The sequence below is a fragment of the Odocoileus virginianus genome, unplaced genomic scaffold, assembly GCF_023699985.2.
Source record: "Odocoileus virginianus isolate 20LAN1187 ecotype Illinois unplaced genomic scaffold, Ovbor_1.2 Unplaced_Contig_5, whole genome shotgun sequence".
Classification (NCBI taxonomy): Eukaryota; Metazoa; Chordata; class Mammalia; order Artiodactyla; family Cervidae; genus Odocoileus; species Odocoileus virginianus.
Window position 1 is genome coordinate 2,782,374 of NW_027224322.1, and position 17,400 is coordinate 2,799,773.

Consider the following 17,400-nt stretch of genomic DNA (forward strand, 5'->3'; position numbering starts at 1 on the left):
TCCTTTTGTCAGTGATGTGCAAAATGAAAATCAACAGTACAGTGAGATACATTCAGTTGGCAAAATTTCCGAAGTCTAAAAAGTCCATATATTGGTGAGACTATGGATAAACAGGATTTGTTCTAAATTGCTGGAGGCAGTGTAAACTGGTATAAGCGCTTTGAAGACAATTTAGTAATTTGTCAAGCTGGCCATTCATATAAACTGTGTCCTTGCAATTGTACTGCTCAATAATTGTAAATCTAGGGAAAACTCTACACCAGGAGATGTGAAAGACACAGAACAGCAAGAAATCTAAACCCAACCCCAAAGCCTACCAAACAAGAGAGATAAAGTATGGTATAATCACACTGAGGAATATTATACAGCGATGAAAAGAACCCACAACATAGAAACATCTATTAATACAATGTTGAGTGACAAAAGAGTACATTAACCACAATTAATAAAGTTCATAATAGCAAAAACAAAACTGTATATTGTCCAGCATATTGGTAAACATTTAAAAACTAGGAGGCACAGAGACGATAACCACAGACATTCGAGTCACAGTGGGATATGCATGTGAGCAGATGAGCCAACATTCTCAGCCCTCAGGTCAGGTGCTAGCCCCCAGGGGCCATTCTGTCAGTATGATTTATTTACTTATTTACATGTTAAGCTTTAAAAGTAAACTGTTTTAAGCTAAACATCGTTAATTCAGGAGCAAATTCCCAGTTTTTTAAAATTCCACAGTGAAAATTTCAAAATGAAGGGCTGGCCCCCAAGGGTCTCGGTTTCATACACGATTGTTACATAATGAACAGGCGCGGTGAGGTCCTCAGGAGCATCCCCAGCCCCTTCCCGGAGGTGCTGCTCTTCCCCTCCAGGGCCCTCCTCGAGTTCTGGCCTCTCCCGGCACCTGGGATGTCGTAGACTCCCGCCCAGAGCCTCCTGTCAAAGCTCATGTGCGTCCCTCTTAGTCCGGCTTCGAGTCATCCCTGCTAACAGCAGCAACACTGCTCTATTCTTGGGGTCTCCCCCGGCACCTGGCACCCGGGCTTTCCTCGCTCAGAAATCGACGAGTGCCGATCCCAGCCGTGCCTGCATGGGGGCTCCTGCCAGGACCGCGTCGCCGGGTACCTGTGCGTCTGCAGCCCAGGGCGTGAAGGAACCCACTGTGAGCGGGGTAAGGCGGTCCCCGCCTCCCGTGGGCCAGCCACTCCCCTTGAGCCCCAGCACCCAGCATGGCCTCTGCCCAGCCGCTCCGCTCCGTGTGCTGGGGCCTGGCTGGGTGCTGCCTGGTCTCTTGGGCCCCTGCCGGGTCTGATGTCCAGAGGGGCAGCAGTTTATAGATACTCTTGCCTACAGTCCCCAGGAGGACTGAGCGCAGCTGACAACAGCTAACTGTGACCCTCTCCCCTGCCTCCCGCAGACTCTGGCTGGTGGGGGGCAGGGGGAAAGTGGGGGTGAGGATCCAGGGGCAGAGAAGGGGAGGTGCAGGGGACAGATCCCAGTCCTGCGTCCGAGCCGGACTTGGGGGGAGGCCCCATGAAGCCTGCTCCCTCATGCCTGTGCAGGCCAGGCGGCCACAGGGCCTGGGCAGTGAAGGCAGCAGGGGCCTGGACAGGCTCCGTGGGCAGAGTGAGGACAGACGAGGCTGCAGTCCGAGGCCCAGGAGGCCCCAGGGCGGGGGCCATGCAGCCTCGTGTCCGTGTCCCTCTCCTCAGAGACAGACGAGTGCCAGGCGCAGCCCTGCAGAAACGGAGGCTCCTGCAGGGTCCTCGCGGGGGCCTTTGCCTGCCAGTGCCCCCCCGCTTTCACTGGCGCCCACTGCGAGACAGGTAGGGGCTGCTCTCGGGGTCCCCATGTGCCGGGCCCTCACCCACACTCACGATGCCCCGGACGCCTGGGAAAACCTGTTTGCAACAAGCACAGACGCTGGGCTGCTCAGAGCAGGGGGCAGGGACAGTGCCCAGGGACAGGATTCTGGGGGGATGAGGGGAGGGCCAGGTGCCCGCCAAGGGCGCGGGTCACCCCCCGCCCACCCCCTGCCCCCAGCGACCTCGCCACGCCATCCCTTCCCTTCCTCCCGCTGTCCTCTCCTCCCTCCCCCAGACACCCCCTTGCTGCCCTGGCCGACTCTCTGGGTGTTCTCCAGAGGTGGACGCCTGCGCCTGCAGCCCCTGCCAGCACGGAGGCCGCTGTGAGAACGGTGGCGGGGCCTACCTGTGCGTCTGCCCAGAGGGTTTCTTCGGCTACCACTGCGAGACAGGTGGGGGTCCCGCTCCCTGCCCGTGCACCCCCGTCCACCTGGCTCCATGTCCAGCCACAGGCTGTGCCGCCCTGGACGGGCCCAGCTCACAGCTGCCCCAGGGGACTGGCACTCCCAGTTCCTCACAACGAGAGACCCTTGCTCATGAGCCTGTTAGGGCCCCTGGGGACCGGGCGAGGGACGAGGCCTTTCCTGACCACGGCCTGCAGCAGCCCCCACCCCGCCGCCCGCCACCCCAGCACCGTGTTTCTCTGCTCAGCATTTCTCCCAGCTCGCTGTATGTCTCCCCAGGGTGGGGTGGCCTGATCTGTGCTGTCCCCAAGTGTCCCCTAAGCTGGGCCTGACCGGCACTGCTCAGATATGCCGGGTGGACAGGTCCTGGGCTCCAGCCCCACCACGGGGCACAGGAACCAGCCCAGCGATGAGCACGGTGTGGACGGTTTGCAGCCCTGTGGGCCCTGGCCTGGAAGCCCGGGGCTGCGCCTCAGCCTCAGCAAACACAGGCCGTGGAGGGGCTGGTGTTCTCAGCGGCCCCCCAGGAGTGGTCACCTTGGCTTGGCTGCAGGTGGGCCAGCCTGGCCTCTTCGTGGGGCCCCTGGCAAGCCCTGCCCCTCTCCCGGAGAGTGTCCCCCATATCTGCTCCTCAAAGGGCCACCTGTGACTGCCCACCTGCACCCCACAAGCACACCAACACGGGACCAGCCCAGGGTCAGCATCAAGGGCCCAGGGGAAGGCACCTGGCCAGACGTCCATTCACTGCTGCCTCCCCCCACAGTGAGTGACCCCTGCTTCTCAAACCCCTGCGGAGGCCGCGGCTACTGCCTGGCCAGCAACGGGTCCCACAGCTGCACCTGTAAAGTGGGCTACACCGGCAAGGACTGTGACAAAGGTGAGGCGGCGAGGGTGCCAGCATGGGGGCTCCCCTCCCACCCGAGGGCTGCAGACACCCCACGGGGCGGGACCAAGAGCTGAGCGGCCCCCGGAGCAGAGTGTCCAAGCAGCTGCTGCCCCAGGCGTGCCCGGGAAGCCGGGAGGTGCATACGAGCCCGAGGGCAGTATCTGGGCAGTCCCACTCAGGTACATGCGAGAGACCCTCCAGGAGCCAATGCCAGAGGCCAGATGTGGGCACCACGGCAGGCTCCAGCCAGCAGCTGCCCACTTGTGCCCCGGGGGGGGTGGGCAGACCCAAGGGCCAGAGGGCCACACACCTGCCTGGGGGCCGGGACTCGCCCGGCCGACAGCTGACACCCCCCTTCCCTTGTTCTTGACCGAAACCCTGAAGAGCTCTTCCCACCAACGGCCCTCAAGGTGGAGCAAGTGGAAGAAAGTGGGGTCTCCATCTCCTGGCGCCCCCCCGAAGGCCCAGCTGCCAGGCAGGTGCTGGACGGCTATGCTGTCACCTACGCGTCCTCAGATGGCTCCTACCGCCGCACGGACTTCGTGGACCGGGGCCGCTCCATGCACCAGCTCCGGGCCCTGGCGCCTGGCAGGGCCTACAACGTCTCCGTCTTCTCGGTCAAGCGCAACACCAACAACAAGAACGACATCAGCAGGCCCGTCCTGCTGCTCACCCGCACGCGTGAGTGACGCAGCACCGCTGCGTACCCCCAGCAGGGTCCTGGCGGGAGGGCCCCTCCTCTGGAGGAGAGGGATGGTGACAGGGTGAGAGAGGGGGCTGGGGAGTGCAGGGGGCCCTGAGAAGGTGCTGGAACTGCCATGGGGTGAGGCTGGAGCCTCCCTGCAGGCTGGAGCAGAGGCAGCCGTGGGGCAGCAGGGAGGCCGTCTGGGCGTGCTGCCCTGAAGGCAGTAGTGCGCAGAGGCTGGGCCCCACTGGCCTGTCTGCTCCTGGGGGCTGTGGGGGAGGGGGGACCCCAGAATGCTCCCACGACGGTGGGTTGGTGGGTGCTGGCCCAGGGAGTCAAGAGATGGGGAGGGGAGGCTGGAGGATGGAACGAGAACTGGGCAGGGGCATGAGCACTGGGCATGTTGGGAGCCCCTTGAGGGTGGCTGGCAGGGCAGGGCAGGGGGGCACAGGTGGGCATGGATGGGGCAGGTGGGCACGGGCAGACAAGTGGGCAGGTGGGCACAGCCAGCCATGGGGGCAGGGCAAGCGACGCAGGCATGGCCTGCTGGCCAGGTGAGCAGGAAGATGAGGGTCCTGGAGGGCAGAGGGGAGCACCTTCTCGGGCCCCTTGGAAGGAGGCTGCACGCATGCCAACAGCTAGGATGCTGAGGGCCACATGTGAGGAGGGACGAGGCCTCAGGACGGGGTGTCCTGGGGAAGGACAGTGCACAGAGCCAGGAGGGTGGCCCCAGTGTGTGACAGAAGAGCCTCGGGGGCTGGGGTCAGACAGGGCCATCCTGAGCTCGGCTCTAGTGAGATGCACTTTTGAGGCTGCTCAAGGTGGGCTCTGGAAGGAAGACAGCCCCCCCAGTGCCATAGGGGTGGGGGTGAGGCACCCTTCCTGCAGCCGAGGGCTTGGCACTCTGGGGGCTGGGGCACCCCTGTCAGCTCCCTTGGCCTGGGGTTCACCCCCTTCCCTGGCATCACCAAGGCCTCTCCTGGCTTCTCCCTGGCAGGCCCCAGGAGCCCCTAGATGGTGCAGAGAGTCAGTGAGTGCCACTAGCCAGCCAGGGAGTCAGGAAGTTCCCACCCTGTCCCCTGGCAGGCCAAGACCACTCAGGGCAGCGCCTGCAGCGGCCCCTTTGCAACGCCCTCGCCCTGAGGCAGTGGTCCAGGGCATGTCCACCTGCCCCCAGTCCTTGCTGGACTGAGGGATGCCTTCAGCAAGCCCAGGCTGGACAGGCATCTCGAGGGCACCTCTGTGCAGGTCCCCAGGGCCCTTCCCGAGCCCCCTCTCCAGCCCCGGCCCCACCCTCCAGGGGTGAGGAGGGGCCACACAGGCTGCTTGCCCACTATCCCCAGGACCCCGCCCCATCGAGGGCCTTGAGGTCACCAACGTGACAGCCAGCACCATTTCGGTGCGGTGGGCTTTGCACAGGATCCGCCACGCCACCGTCAGCAGCGTGCGCCTGTCCATCCGCCACCCTGAGGCCCAGGAGGAGCAGTCCACTGATGTGGACAGGAGCGTGGACAGGTTCACGTTCAGGTAAGAGTGAGGGCGCCCACTCCCCCCGCCCCACCAGGCTCCTGCCGCCCTCCCACCCCAGCCCCCTGGAGGAGCAGGGGCATGTGATCAGTCCTGGGCCCCACTGCTGCCTCGCCTAGTGTCAGAGTCCCCGAGAGAGCAGGGATGCTCTGGACTCTGCAGATGGCACCTCCTGCAGACAGAAGAAAGAGGCCACCAGAGGCCAGCCCAGAGTTCCTCCAGCCCGAGTCATGAGACTCCTTGGAAAGGGAGAAAATGAGCACCCCTGAGCTGCCTGACATTTTTTACTTCGTTCAAATATGTCCAAACCTTAAGCTGGTCAAGGACAGGGCATCCTGGCGTGCTGCAGTCCATGGGGTCACAAAGAGTCGGACACAACTTGAGCAGCTGAACTGAGCTGAACTGAAACTTCTTATGCATGTTACTTATTATATACCAACAAAACTACAAAATAAAATTCAAGTGAACATCAGTCACTCAAAATGACTGATGACTGGAATAAACATTTCAGCAGCACCATAAGGAAGCTTCAGACCCCCAGCCTAGGCCCCCAGCTCAGGGACGCTCCCAGACGGCAGCCCGTGACGGACCCATGAGCCACTCAGAGCTTCTGACCCAGGCAGGGAGGGTGGGCAGTGCTTGAGGGCGGGGTCAGGAGGGAAGGTGGCAGCTGTGACGTCCCCACCAAGCTCCTGAGTCTGACCACAGTTATGGAGGTGGGCTCAGGCACAGCTCTGCAGCGTCCAGCCTAGAGCAGCCATGGGCCATGGCTGGGAGAGGGGCTCTGGAAGGCGGGACGGGCAAGCCACCGACCCACCTGTACCCGCACATTTCCAGCTTGCAAACTTCTCTCCACCACGTTTCTGTGCTCTTCTGTCCAGCCGCATGGCTATCTGTGTTGGAGACCACGCCCCCTCCCCTTGTCTGTGAAGTGTGGCTGTGGCTCCTTCTGCCCATGCCCCAGGAACAGCAGGATAGAGACACAAATGGGGTCCCAGGTGGGCACTCCTGTGTTGGGGTCCCCAAGGCCATCCCCAGGTTCACGAGGGGGTTCCCCAGGACTCAGCAGAGACTCAGGACAGAGACAGGGTACAAAACGACGTCAATGAAAGGAAGAGGCAGGCAGGAACAAGGCAGGGACCATGTGTGAGCTTCCACAGCCCCTCCCCACACACGACAAGCTCCCCCCCACACCCCCAACACACCCCACCCCCACCACAGCCTGCAGGTACTTTCCTGGGGAGCCAAGTAGACATATAGCGCCCAGGGCTTTTACCGGGCAGGTGGGCGGGGGTAGTCACCGGCACCTGAGCCTAGAGAAGTTTCCAGAACCCCAGAGGAAGAGATGCTCAGCTGGCAGGAGCCTCACTGTGCACAGACATTTGGGGCAGGGAGACCCTCTCCTCCCCGAGGGCACTGCGGACCCTCAGAAGTCCCATCCCAGGGCCAGCCTCATGGGCAGCCCTCCACAGGGGGCGGACCGGCCTGTCTGTTACACCCTTTTCCTTCAGTTGCCCTATGCTGGCCTCTGCTGTCTGAACACCAGCTTCCGACCACACTGCAGCCACCCCAGGCCTGTGTCCAGTCCAGCACTAGACAGACAGACCAGGGAGTAGCTTCCTATTCCAGGAGCACTCAGCTCTCAGGCCATAGTCTGGCCTCTGTGGAGGCTGCCTGGCCACCAGTCCTGGGATGCCTCCCACCTGTGTCACACCGGCCCCGGGACGACCACCACCAGCCCCAGAACGACCCCCACCTGTGTCACACCGACCCCGGGAAGACCCCCACCCGTGTCACACCGGCCCCAGGACGACCCACGGGTGGAGCCGTGGTCTGAGAGCAGAGCCATCCTGTTCCTCTCCCTGGCCTCCCTTCCCCACAGGGCCTTGCTGCCAGGAAGGAGATATGCCATCTGGGTGACGGCCCTCAGCGGGCTTGGGGGGCAGGAGCACCCCACAGAGAGCCTGGCCTCAGCCCCGGTGCACGTGTGGACCCGTGAGTAGAGGGGTGAGGGCTCTCAGCTCCCTTCCGGAAGTTCCCCCAGCCCTGCCCTCAGTCTCTGAGTGGCCGTGGCCCCAGAAAGCTGCCCTGGCCACGTGCATGTGGTCCAGAGGGGCCTGGGATGGTGACTGCAGGGGGCTGGGCAGGGCCCCTGCCGGGATGACCTCCCAAGGCTGCCCTCACTGTGGGTGTTCCCAGGCCCCTGCCAGAGTAAGGTCACTGAACAAGGGCAGGAGGAGAAGACAGCAAGGATGGACAGGCTGTCCACCTGGGCGAGAACACCCGGCCCTCACCGTCCCTTCCTCCCCAGCACACGGGCTGTCCAGGCACAGGAGGGGCAGTGAGCGGGGGTGGGGAGGGCAGGGCCTCGCCTGGTGGGACAGGCAGACAGCAAGGGTCAGGTCCTCACTCTGACCCTGGGTGTGGGGTCCCTGGCCCACCCTCTGCCCATCTAGCCCGCTCCCCTAGCTACATCCCAGGAGAAGGTGTGTGTGGCCAAGCTCAGGGGGATGAAGAATGCCAAGCGGGAGGGCAACCTGATGGACTGCGCTGGGGAGGGGGGAAGGGGAGCCTCACGGGGTGTCTGCTGTTGCTGGCCCTGAGCAGCTGCCAACGCCCCTCCACCTGTCCTCGGGGACAGTGAGGTCTGTGACAACCCAGTCTGGCGTCCAGCAAGGCCTCCATGTCAGATCTTTAGAGTGTGTTCTGGGCAGAAGACCCCACCAGCCACCTTCACTCCCCTCCCCTGCTCCATGCTCATCCAGGGCCTCTGCCGCCAGCCAACCTGACTGCTGCCCGAGTCACGGCCACCTCTGCCCACATAGTCTGGGATGCCCCCACCCCAGGCACCTCTCTGGAGGCCTATGTCATCAACGTGACCACCAGCCAGAGCACCAAGAGCCGCTACGTCCCCAGCGGGAGGCTGGTGTCCTACACGGTGCGGGACCTGGTGCCCGGGCGGCGGTACCAGCTCTCGGTGACAGCCGTGCAGAGCGCCGAGGGCGCCCAGCTGCACAGCGAGCCTGCCCACCTGTACATCATCACCTGTGAGTGCAGCCCCGTCTAGGACCTTCCCCCGGCCCAGCCACGCTACTCCAGGGGTGGGCAGGCAGCCCAGGAGCAGTGCTGTGCTGGCACAGGACTGCACGCGCAAGAATGGGGGGCGGCTCCTGCGCAGCTGTGCTGGGTCAGTGAGCTGGCAACTGGGAAGCAGAAGCATCTTGCGCCTCCACTCATGGTGTCCGCCCAGGTGGACCGCAAACGGTGAGCAGTAAATACAGGCCTCACCTGAAAACAGGTGCCCAGAGGAGCCAGTGGCAAGACCCACGAGGCTGGCAGCGTGGAGGCGGGCCTGGGTAGTGGCCTGGCCCCCGAGGAACTCCTGGGCAGCACCCCAGAAAAGAGGGGCAGGACAGCCCAGAAGCGGGGCTGGGACGGGCAGGAAGGGAGCTCAGTGGGTGGATGGAGGCGGGAGCAGCTGGGGAGAGAGGCCCAGGGCCACAGTGAGGACGCGGGTCTGCTCTCGGGCGCTTGGGAGGCCTGCCCGCCCCACGGGGGTCTGTACAACCCCCTACCTGTTCCAGCTCACAAAACAGTCTGTCTGGATGGTGAGGTGCTGCAGGGAGGTGGGCAGCAGCCTGGGCTCCCTCGTCTCCCAACCCACCAGCCTGCCCCCAGGGCACGAAACCCATGTGCCCTGAGACACGAACCCACCGGCCGGGCGGACAGGGGAGGTGGGGCCCCTCTGTGAGCTGGGAGGAAGGGCATGCAGGTGAGAAGGGTGCCAGCCCTGGGGTTGGGGCGGGTGGCCCCAACCTGCAGAGGAGCGGCCCCCTCTCGGGGTGTGCGGGCTGTGGGCCTCAGCCCAGGTGGGTCTGGACGGGGCCCCAGGGCCTTGCCTCACCTGCAGGTGGAGAGCCTGGGCCAGGGCGAGGGCTGGAACCAGCACCTGGACAACATCCAGGCAGCAACCACAGCTCCTCCTTGGGCAGAGGTGGGGCTGGGCTGCGGTGGGGTATCCCCCTCTTCAGCCAGGCACAGGGGAGCCCAGACCAGCCCACATGGCCACCGCTTCCTCCACCCACCCGCAGCCCCAAGGGACAGCACTGACAGACGATGGCACCGAGACGGACTCCCCCAGAAGGCGCTGAGAACCCGCCCAGCCCCCGCACGCCTGCCCGAGCTGCGCCTGCTCAATGACCCCGGTGCCCCCGCGATGCCAACCCAGGCCCCCAGGTGCCTGCCTCAGCTGCCGCCCCCGAGACCCCGGCCCAGAGCCCCTGCTGACCCTTGCTGACTCTCGCAGGTTCTCAGAGCTCGTGGATGGCAGAGGACGAGTGAGGGCCAGGTTCGGCAGCTCACCCCGCAAGCGGGTCACTGTGAGATCACGTGAGTGGCCAGGCTGACCCGGGTGGCCTCCTGTCCCCAGCAGGACAAGGGACGAGACCCCTAAAACCTGGACTTTGAGACCACCCCCAGTGCCCAAAGTGTTTGCAGCAGGGGGACCCAAAGGGGTCGGGGGCCCAGGACTCCAGGGCCTGCATGAAGAGCCCACGCCACCCGCAGGCTCCCAGGGAGCCTTCCTAACACAGCAGTCCATCCCAAAGGGACAGGCGGCCAGCAGGCACCAGAGATGGACAAGAAACCTGTTAGGAGCACATCTGAGTGAGGACACCCCACCGAGTGCTGTGGCAGGAGCGCAGGGTCCTTGGACTGGCCGCACCAGCCTCACAGGCTCTAGAAGGGCCGAGCACGAGGTCTGGCTCAGGGCAGAGAAGTGGGGGGAGGCGCTGTGGCCCCTCGGGAGCAGGGCGCAACTGTGAGGGGGGAGACGGCACCTCAGCCAGCAGCTCAGGGTGAGGCAGCAGGTCAGCTGTCGGGCCACGAGTGACCTCCACCCAGCAGTCCCTGCTGAGGACTGGCAGGATGGTCAGGACTGGGCTCTGCCCAGAGAAAAGCTGATCCTACCCGAGGCGGTGCCAAGACCCACCCGGACCCCACCACACCTGGCCCTGCGGACGTCCCCAGGCCCTGAGGGAGAGAAGCCCCTTTCCAGAATGAAGGCAGCCCCAGGACAGCACGAGGCAGTGGCTTCGTGGTCAGCGCTGTGGCGTCTTGATTTCTTCTAGAACCCACGGCTCTGGTGCAGCTGGAGAACACGGAGGTCCCCACGCCGGCCAGCCTGGCCCCCCAGCTCCCCAAACGTGGCAGTGACAAGGACGTGGAGAGCAAGTCAGCAGGAGCAGACTACCGGGTTGACCCCCCTCAGGGGCCTGAGGACGGTAGGTGAGGAGGGGGCTGCCCACAGTGAGGAAACAGCTGAGCACCCCACCTGCTAGGGGGCCCAACATGACACGCAGGCAGACGGGGCCGGGCCTGGGGACTGCACCTGCCTGGACACTGGGTCCTCCCTGAGAGACAGCCTACCTCCCCCAGGTGTGTGGGGGACAGATGGCAGGAGGCAGGAGGGCAGCCGTCACCAGGAGGCAGCTGCTACCCGGACTTGGCGAGCAGGGCCTGTCCCCCCAGGCATGCTCCCAGGACACCTCCCCGCTGGGCAGCGCCTATAGGCTGTATTCCTTCCACAAACCCAGACCCCCACTCAGTCTCTCCTCCTGCTCTGACCATCGGGGCCGTGTCCCTCTGGGGACAGCTTAGGGGCAGTGGCCCTTTCTCCTGGTCTCACCACGGGCCCAAACTGGGCTGCCCATCAGCCAGCACTCTGAGAAGGCAGAGTGCCAAGTGCCCAGGATGCAGCCTCACCTGTGGCCCCCAGGGTGTACTATGGACACCTGGGCACACCCAGGCACCTGCGCCAGAGGGTGTTTGCCAGTGGAGGCTCCCAGCCCCACAGTCCAGCACTCGGCGGACGAGGCCTGGGTGAGCCCGTGAGAGGCAGTCTGTGACTCAGATGCAGAGTGAAGACACTCGTGTGGCTGTTTTGTAAGTGAAAAACATTTTGCCCAAGGGTTTCCATTGTGTCAGCCCTTTTAAATATTAGATGCTTCATTTCACAAAACTCAGAAACCAGAGGGGCGTGGGGTGGTCTCCCCTGGGTCCCCTAGAGAGACTAGGGGTGCTCCAGGCTGGCCCTGGACGCCACTGCCACCTGCAGCGTTTGCTACCATGCAGGATGAAGCCTTAGGGGTGTGAGATGACCCCAGGTGACAACAGGGCAGATGCTCTCTAGTGGCCTCCAGGGGGACAAAATTAGTCCTGGTCTTGGCGCCCTGGTGGTCAGACAGCAAAGCCTGCAATGCAGGAGACTTGGGTTTGATCCCTGGATTAAGAAGATCCCCTGGAGAAGGACATGGCAACCCACTCCAGTACTCTTGCCTGAGAAATTCCATGGACAGAGGAGCCTGGTGGGCTACCAGCTATGGGGTCTCAAAGAGACAGACACGACTGAGCAACTAACACTTTGGCTCCCGTCAGGCTCACGATCAGACCAGGCCGGGCCGTTCTCAGTGAGCCAAGTTAGCTTTTGCTAAAATCACGGCCATCAGCCCAGGCCCCCAGCCATGACCCACAACATAAGCAGTGAGCTGTCTCCTGTTGCTGTCCTCCTGGTGACCAACGAGCCCCAATTCCGTGCTGCTGGCCTCTGCTCCACCAGAGGCTAGAGCAGGGAAGCGTGAGATTTCTGTCCGCGTGGCGCCTGAGCAACACGGGCTTTCCTCACCGGCGCATCTCGCCCAGCCTCCTGCACGCGCTCACCCTCTCAGCCTAGCACCTGGTCCCCCGTGAGCTCACTCCAAAGGCTCCTGGGCCCAGCCTGCTGTTGTCAGCAGTGCTGCTGTGTCCTGCCCACGTCTCCTGGTTTGGGATGTGGAAATGCCCACATGAAGAGAGCCTGAGCTATCTTCTGAGTGGCCCACCAGGCTGGCCTCCTCCTGGCAGCGGGCAGTACAGGGTTTGCCAGGTTTCTGGATCCTGCCAGCAGGACGGCTGAGAGAGCACACTGGGCCCTGGTTTGTCTCTCCAGGGCCGGCACGGTCAGCGGCTCACTGTGGCCCTCCTGTCCCACTGCCTGTATGCCCTGGGCCTCTCTGTAAAAGGCTCGTGGGGCCAGTCTGGGCACTGCCTGTCAGGGCCTGGGCTGTTCCTGGTGCTCTCAGCTTGCCAAGGTCCACGTGGAACTTTCCATGGACCTTTACAAGCTCCCGAGGCCCTCTGGGCCTGAAACACACACTTGAAGGCCAGTTTCCCTGGGTGCAGGACTCGCGGTTCACAGCTCCCCTCTCAGTTCCTCAGGCAGCAGTCCACGGTCATCTGGACTGTCACTGGTGTCACCTGTGTTCTTCCTTCCTTCTAAGTAATCTGTCCCTTCTCTCTGGAAACTCTCAGAGGTTTTTTCCAGAAGGAAAGGACGCCCCAAAGGCACAGCTAACGCCCGTTTGGCATCTGCTAACCAAGCAGATCTCTGGGTCAGGGCCCTCCTGGTGGAGTCCCAAGATGGCAACCTGCTATTCTGGGTACTTGGAGTGAATGTGGGGGCTGGTCGGTCTTCCTGTTTCCCTCTTCTCACCCAGGACAGCTTCTGGGCTGTGCTGGTCACATCCCCCAGGAGCCACCTCCGTCCCACACACAGGTGTTCTGCGGGAAGGACCTGAGCCTCCCGACCCTGTGATTTGTCCCTCGTACAGGACCCCACTGCCCCACCACAGGGCACAGCCGCATCCTCGTCCCCAGCCTCTGTTCAAAACAGCCTTCACTTTATTTACTTTAGTGTGTGTGAGAGAGAGGATGAACTCGGGACTCAGTAGACCGGGGCTACAGAAAGCGGAGCTCTGGTGAAAGCCCCTCTGCTGCACACAACCCCAGGCCCAGGGTCCCAGGCACGGCACGTGTCAGTCAGCCTCTCAGAAAAAAGCAAGTGGTAAATCTGTTACCTGGATTTAATATCCAGGAACGACTGCTAATTCTATAACAGTAGCGCTGTGCTTATGTGAAAATTTTAAGTCTTTATGTACTAGATGCTTGCTGACATATTTACAGGTGAAATGGTTTCTGTGAACTGCTTTGAAATTCAACTAAAGAAAGCAGATGGAAAGCTGGAAATAGATTACGCCAAACTGGCAGAATGCTCATAACTGAAACTGAGTGATGGTACACGGGGTTCTTCATACTCTAAACTGTTAAGTTTTACCTTTTCCATGATAAAAGGTATTTTCAAGCCCTCAACTCCCTTTAGAGCACCAGGAAAGACAAAACAACATGAAAGCTAGGGGACAGAAAGGGGGAAGGAAAGTGAAGCAGACACGAGGAGGAAGGCGAAGCAGTGGGCAGAACCCAGGCGGCCGCGGGGGGAGCGGGGGCGGCGGGGTCTGCCCAGTCAGCGCCTCATGGGGAGGTTGCCGAGGGGACGGCAGGGGAGCAGCTGGATCGGACGGTGGACGCTGAGGGGGAAAGGCCGGCTCTGCCCCTCCCTGGCAGAGAGACTGACAGGCCTGCCCGCAGCTCCCCCTGGGCTGGGCCGTCAGCAGGCAGAGAGCAGCCGCGGCACAGAGGCTGCCTGGGTCAGGGCTTGCGGACAGGCACTGGAGAACAAGGAGGGCTCTCAAGGGTTGGCCTCTGCATTTGAAGCAGAAGAGCCCCACGCACGGGGCAAAGTCGCCGGAAATGTGGGGCGCGGGGCACAGACCAGCAGGGGGCAGAAGCCTCTCCGGAAGCGCCCAGAGCCCAGCCGTGATGGGAGCCACGGGCCCAGGCTCCTTCGTCGCGCGATGGCTTGGCGCTGGGGCCGGAGGAACCGCTCCGCCCTGCCTCCTCCGCTCCCCAGGCTAACGGGCTCGGGGCAGGCGCACAGGCCACCCTCTCCCTCGGCGCTCTGACCGCCCCTCGGGCCCACCGCGGTCGGGAACAGCAGGAGGCAGAAATGCTGATGCTTCCCAACCCTCCCGTGGGGCCCAAGACTAACAGCTCATGGCCCGTTTGCAGACGTCCCTGGGAACTGCTCAGAAAACCCCTGTCAGAACGGAGGCACCTGTGTGCCGGGTGAGGATGCCCACAGCTGTGACTGCAGCCCAGGGTTCAAAGGCAGACACTGTGAGCTCGGTGAGTTTGGAATCGCTCCCCTTTGCCTGTTGGGACCACCAGGGCCTGGCCTTGAGATGCCCATCACAGCAGGCTCGGACAGGGGCCCGGTCACAGCACCCAGACCTCCCAGGGCACAGGAAGGGGGGACTGGCAGGCAGTGAGCCACCAGGCCTCCCACTGCCCAGATAACAGGGGGCTCGGGGGACAGTGACTCTGCAGGGACAGGAGGTGGTGGGAGGGAAGAGGGGCCTGCTGCCCTCAGACATCTGGGACAAGGATGAGAGGCGGATGGACAGAAGTTACCACACCACACAGCCCTGAGGCCCATCAGGCCGACTCTGGCGAGCCCTGAGGGAAAGCAGCCTGCAGGCTCCCAGGACCCCAACCCAGAGCAGCACCCTCGGTTGCTAAGTAGCCGGGACAGGGACCCAGCCCAGGAAGCCACAGGGCAGAAGCCGGGACCACAGTGGCTGCAGGAAGAGGGCACGCGGCTGTGAGCTCCTGGCGAGCAGCAGCCCTCCCTCTGTGCCGGCAGCCTGCACGAAGGTGCCCCAGCCCTGCACACGGCTGTTCTCAGAGACCAAGTCCATTCCGGTCTGGGAAGGAGGCATCTGTCACCACGTGTAAGTCCCTCTTCCCCGCCTTCACCACGCTTGTGGTGTGTCCCTGACCCTGAAGTGCTTCTGCCCAGTCCTCACAGGACCGAGGTCTAACAGCTTTGACACTGACCCCTTGCTGGTCATATCATTTCTGAATACTTCCCCCTATTCCATAGGCTGTCCTTTGGTCTTGTCGATCATTCCTTTGCTGTGCAAAAGCGTTTTAAGTTTGACTAGGGCCCATTTGTTTATGTTTGCTTTTATTTCTTTTGTCTTGGGAGACTGATCTAAGAAAATACTGCTACAATTTATGTCAAAGATTCTTTTGCCTGTGTTCTCTTCTAGGGGTTTTTAGTGTCATGTCTTACATTTAGGGCTTTAAGGCTGTTTGTGTTTATTTTTGTATGTGGTGTGAGGGAATGCTCTGTGATTTAAATGTAGCTACCCAGCTTTACCAACACTGCTGGCTGAAGAGCCCATCTTTGCCACTATATGTTCTTGCTTCCTTTTTCACAGGTTAACAAACTATAGGTGGTAGTGGTGTTCAGTCACTAAGTCATGTCCAACTCTGTGACCCCGTGGACTGCAGCACGCCAGGCTTCCCTGTCCTTCACTATCTCCCGGAGCTTGCTCAAACTCATGTCCATTGAGTCGGTGATGCCATCCAACCATCTCATCCTCTGTCCCCCCTTCTCCTCCTGCCTTCAATCTTTCCCAGCATCAGGGTCTTTTCCAGTGAGTCAGCTCTTCACATCAGGTGGCCAAAGTATCACAGTTTCAGCTTCAGCATCAGTCCTTCCAATGAATATCCAGGACTGATCTCCTTTAGGATGGACTCATTGGATCTCCTTGCAGTCCAAGGGACTCTCAAGAGTCTTCTCCAACACCACAGTTCAAAAGCGTCAATTCTTCAGTGCTCAGCCTTCGTGGTCCAACTCTCACATCTGTACATGACTACTGGAAAAACCATAGCTTTGACTATACAGACCTTTGCTGTCAAAGTGATGTCTCTGCTTTTAATACTGTGTCTAGGTTTGTCATAGCTTTTCTTCCAAGAAGCAAGCATCTTTGAAATTTCATGACTACAATCACCATCCACAATGATTTTGGAGCCCAAGAAAATAAAATCTCACTGTTTCCACTTTTTCCCCATCTATTTGTCATGAAGTGATAGAACCAAATGCTTGAATGTTGAAGTTTAAGCCAGCTTTTTCACTCTCCTTCTTTCACCCTCATCAAGAGGCTCTTTAGTTCCTCTTCTGTTTCTGCCATTAGGGTAGTTATCATCTGCATATCTGAGATTGTTATTTCTCCTGGCAATCTTGATTCCAGCTTGTGAGTCATCCAGCCCAGCATTTTGCATGATGTACTCTGCACAGAAGTTAAATAAACCGGTGACAATATACAGCCTTGACGTACTCCTTTCCCAATCTGGAACCAGTCCATTGGTCCATGTCCGGTTCTAACTGTTGCTTCTCAACCTGCATACAAGTTTCTCAGGAGGTAGGTAAGGTGGGTCTGGTATTCCCATCTCTTGAAGAATTTTCCAGTTTGTGATCCACAGTCAAAGGCTTTAGCGTAGTCAATGAAGCAGATGATTTTCTGGAACTCTCTTGCTTTTTTGATGATCCAGCAGATGCTGGCAATTTGATCTCTGGTTCCTCCGCCTTTCCTGAATCCAGCTTGTACATCTGGAAGCTCTTGGCTCACGCACTGCTGCAGCCTGGCTTGAAGGCTGTGAGCATCACCTTGCCAGCGTGTGAGATGAGCACAGCTGTGCAGGAATCTCAGCATTCGCTGGCTCTGCCTGTCTTTGGAATCAGAATGGAAACTGACCTTCTCCAGTCCTGTGGCCACTGCTGAAGTTTCCAAAATGTGCTGACATACTGAGTACAGCACTTTCACAGCATCATCCTTTAGGATTTAAAATAGCTCAGCTGGAATTCCATCACCTCCACTACCTTTGTTCACAGTGACGCTTCCTAAGGTTCACTTGACTTCGCATTCCAGGATGTCTGGCTCTAAGTGAGTGATCACACCATCGTGGTTATCTGGGTCATGAAAGATCTTTTTTGTATAGTTCTGTATATTCTTGCCACCTTTTCTTAATCTCTTCTGCTTCTGTTAGGTCCATACCATTTCTGTCCTTTATTATGCCCATCTTTGCATGAAATGTTTCCTTGGTATGTCTAATTTTCTTGAAGAGAGATCTCTAGTCTTTCCCATTCTACTGTTTTCCTCTATTCCTTTACATTGGTCACTTAAGGCATTCTTATCTCTCCTTGCTATTCTCTGGAACTCTGCATTCAGTTAGGTATATCTATCTTCCCCTTTCTTCTTTGCTTTGTGCTTCTCTTTTCTCAGCTATTTGTAAGGCCTCCACAGACAACCATTTTGC

General features: G+C 60.3%; 1 protein-coding gene across 6 annotated transcripts in view; it reads left to right on the forward strand.

Annotated features, from left to right (window-relative positions):
* SNED1 (sushi, nidogen and EGF like domains 1) overlaps positions 1-17,400 on the forward strand; it is a 77,886-nt gene that overhangs the window by 48,805 nt on the left and 11,681 nt on the right. For 2 of the 6 annotated variants that reach the window (XM_070463651.1, XM_020913195.2), the window contains exons 17-29: positions 1,055-1,168; positions 1,710-1,823; positions 2,141-2,254; positions 3,030-3,143; positions 3,537-3,833; positions 5,181-5,364; positions 7,247-7,359; positions 8,130-8,411; positions 9,456-9,600; positions 9,671-9,753; positions 10,494-10,646; positions 14,305-14,421; positions 14,939-15,026. In XM_070463651.1, the coding sequence (XP_070319752.1) occupies positions 1,055-1,168; positions 1,710-1,823; positions 2,141-2,254; positions 3,030-3,143; positions 3,537-3,833; positions 5,181-5,364; positions 7,247-7,359; positions 8,130-8,411; positions 9,456-9,600; positions 9,671-9,753; positions 10,494-10,646; positions 14,305-14,421; positions 14,939-15,026 (1,918 nt within the window). Of the gene's footprint in view, positions 1-1,054; positions 1,169-1,709; positions 1,824-2,140; positions 2,255-3,029; positions 3,144-3,536; positions 3,834-5,180; positions 5,365-7,246; positions 7,360-8,129; positions 8,412-9,455; positions 9,601-9,670; positions 9,754-10,493; positions 10,651-14,304; positions 14,422-14,938; positions 15,027-17,400 lie in introns of those variants that run through there. The other 4 variants (XM_070463653.1, XM_070463652.1, XR_011486338.1 and 1 more) reach the window with 3 other exon arrangements.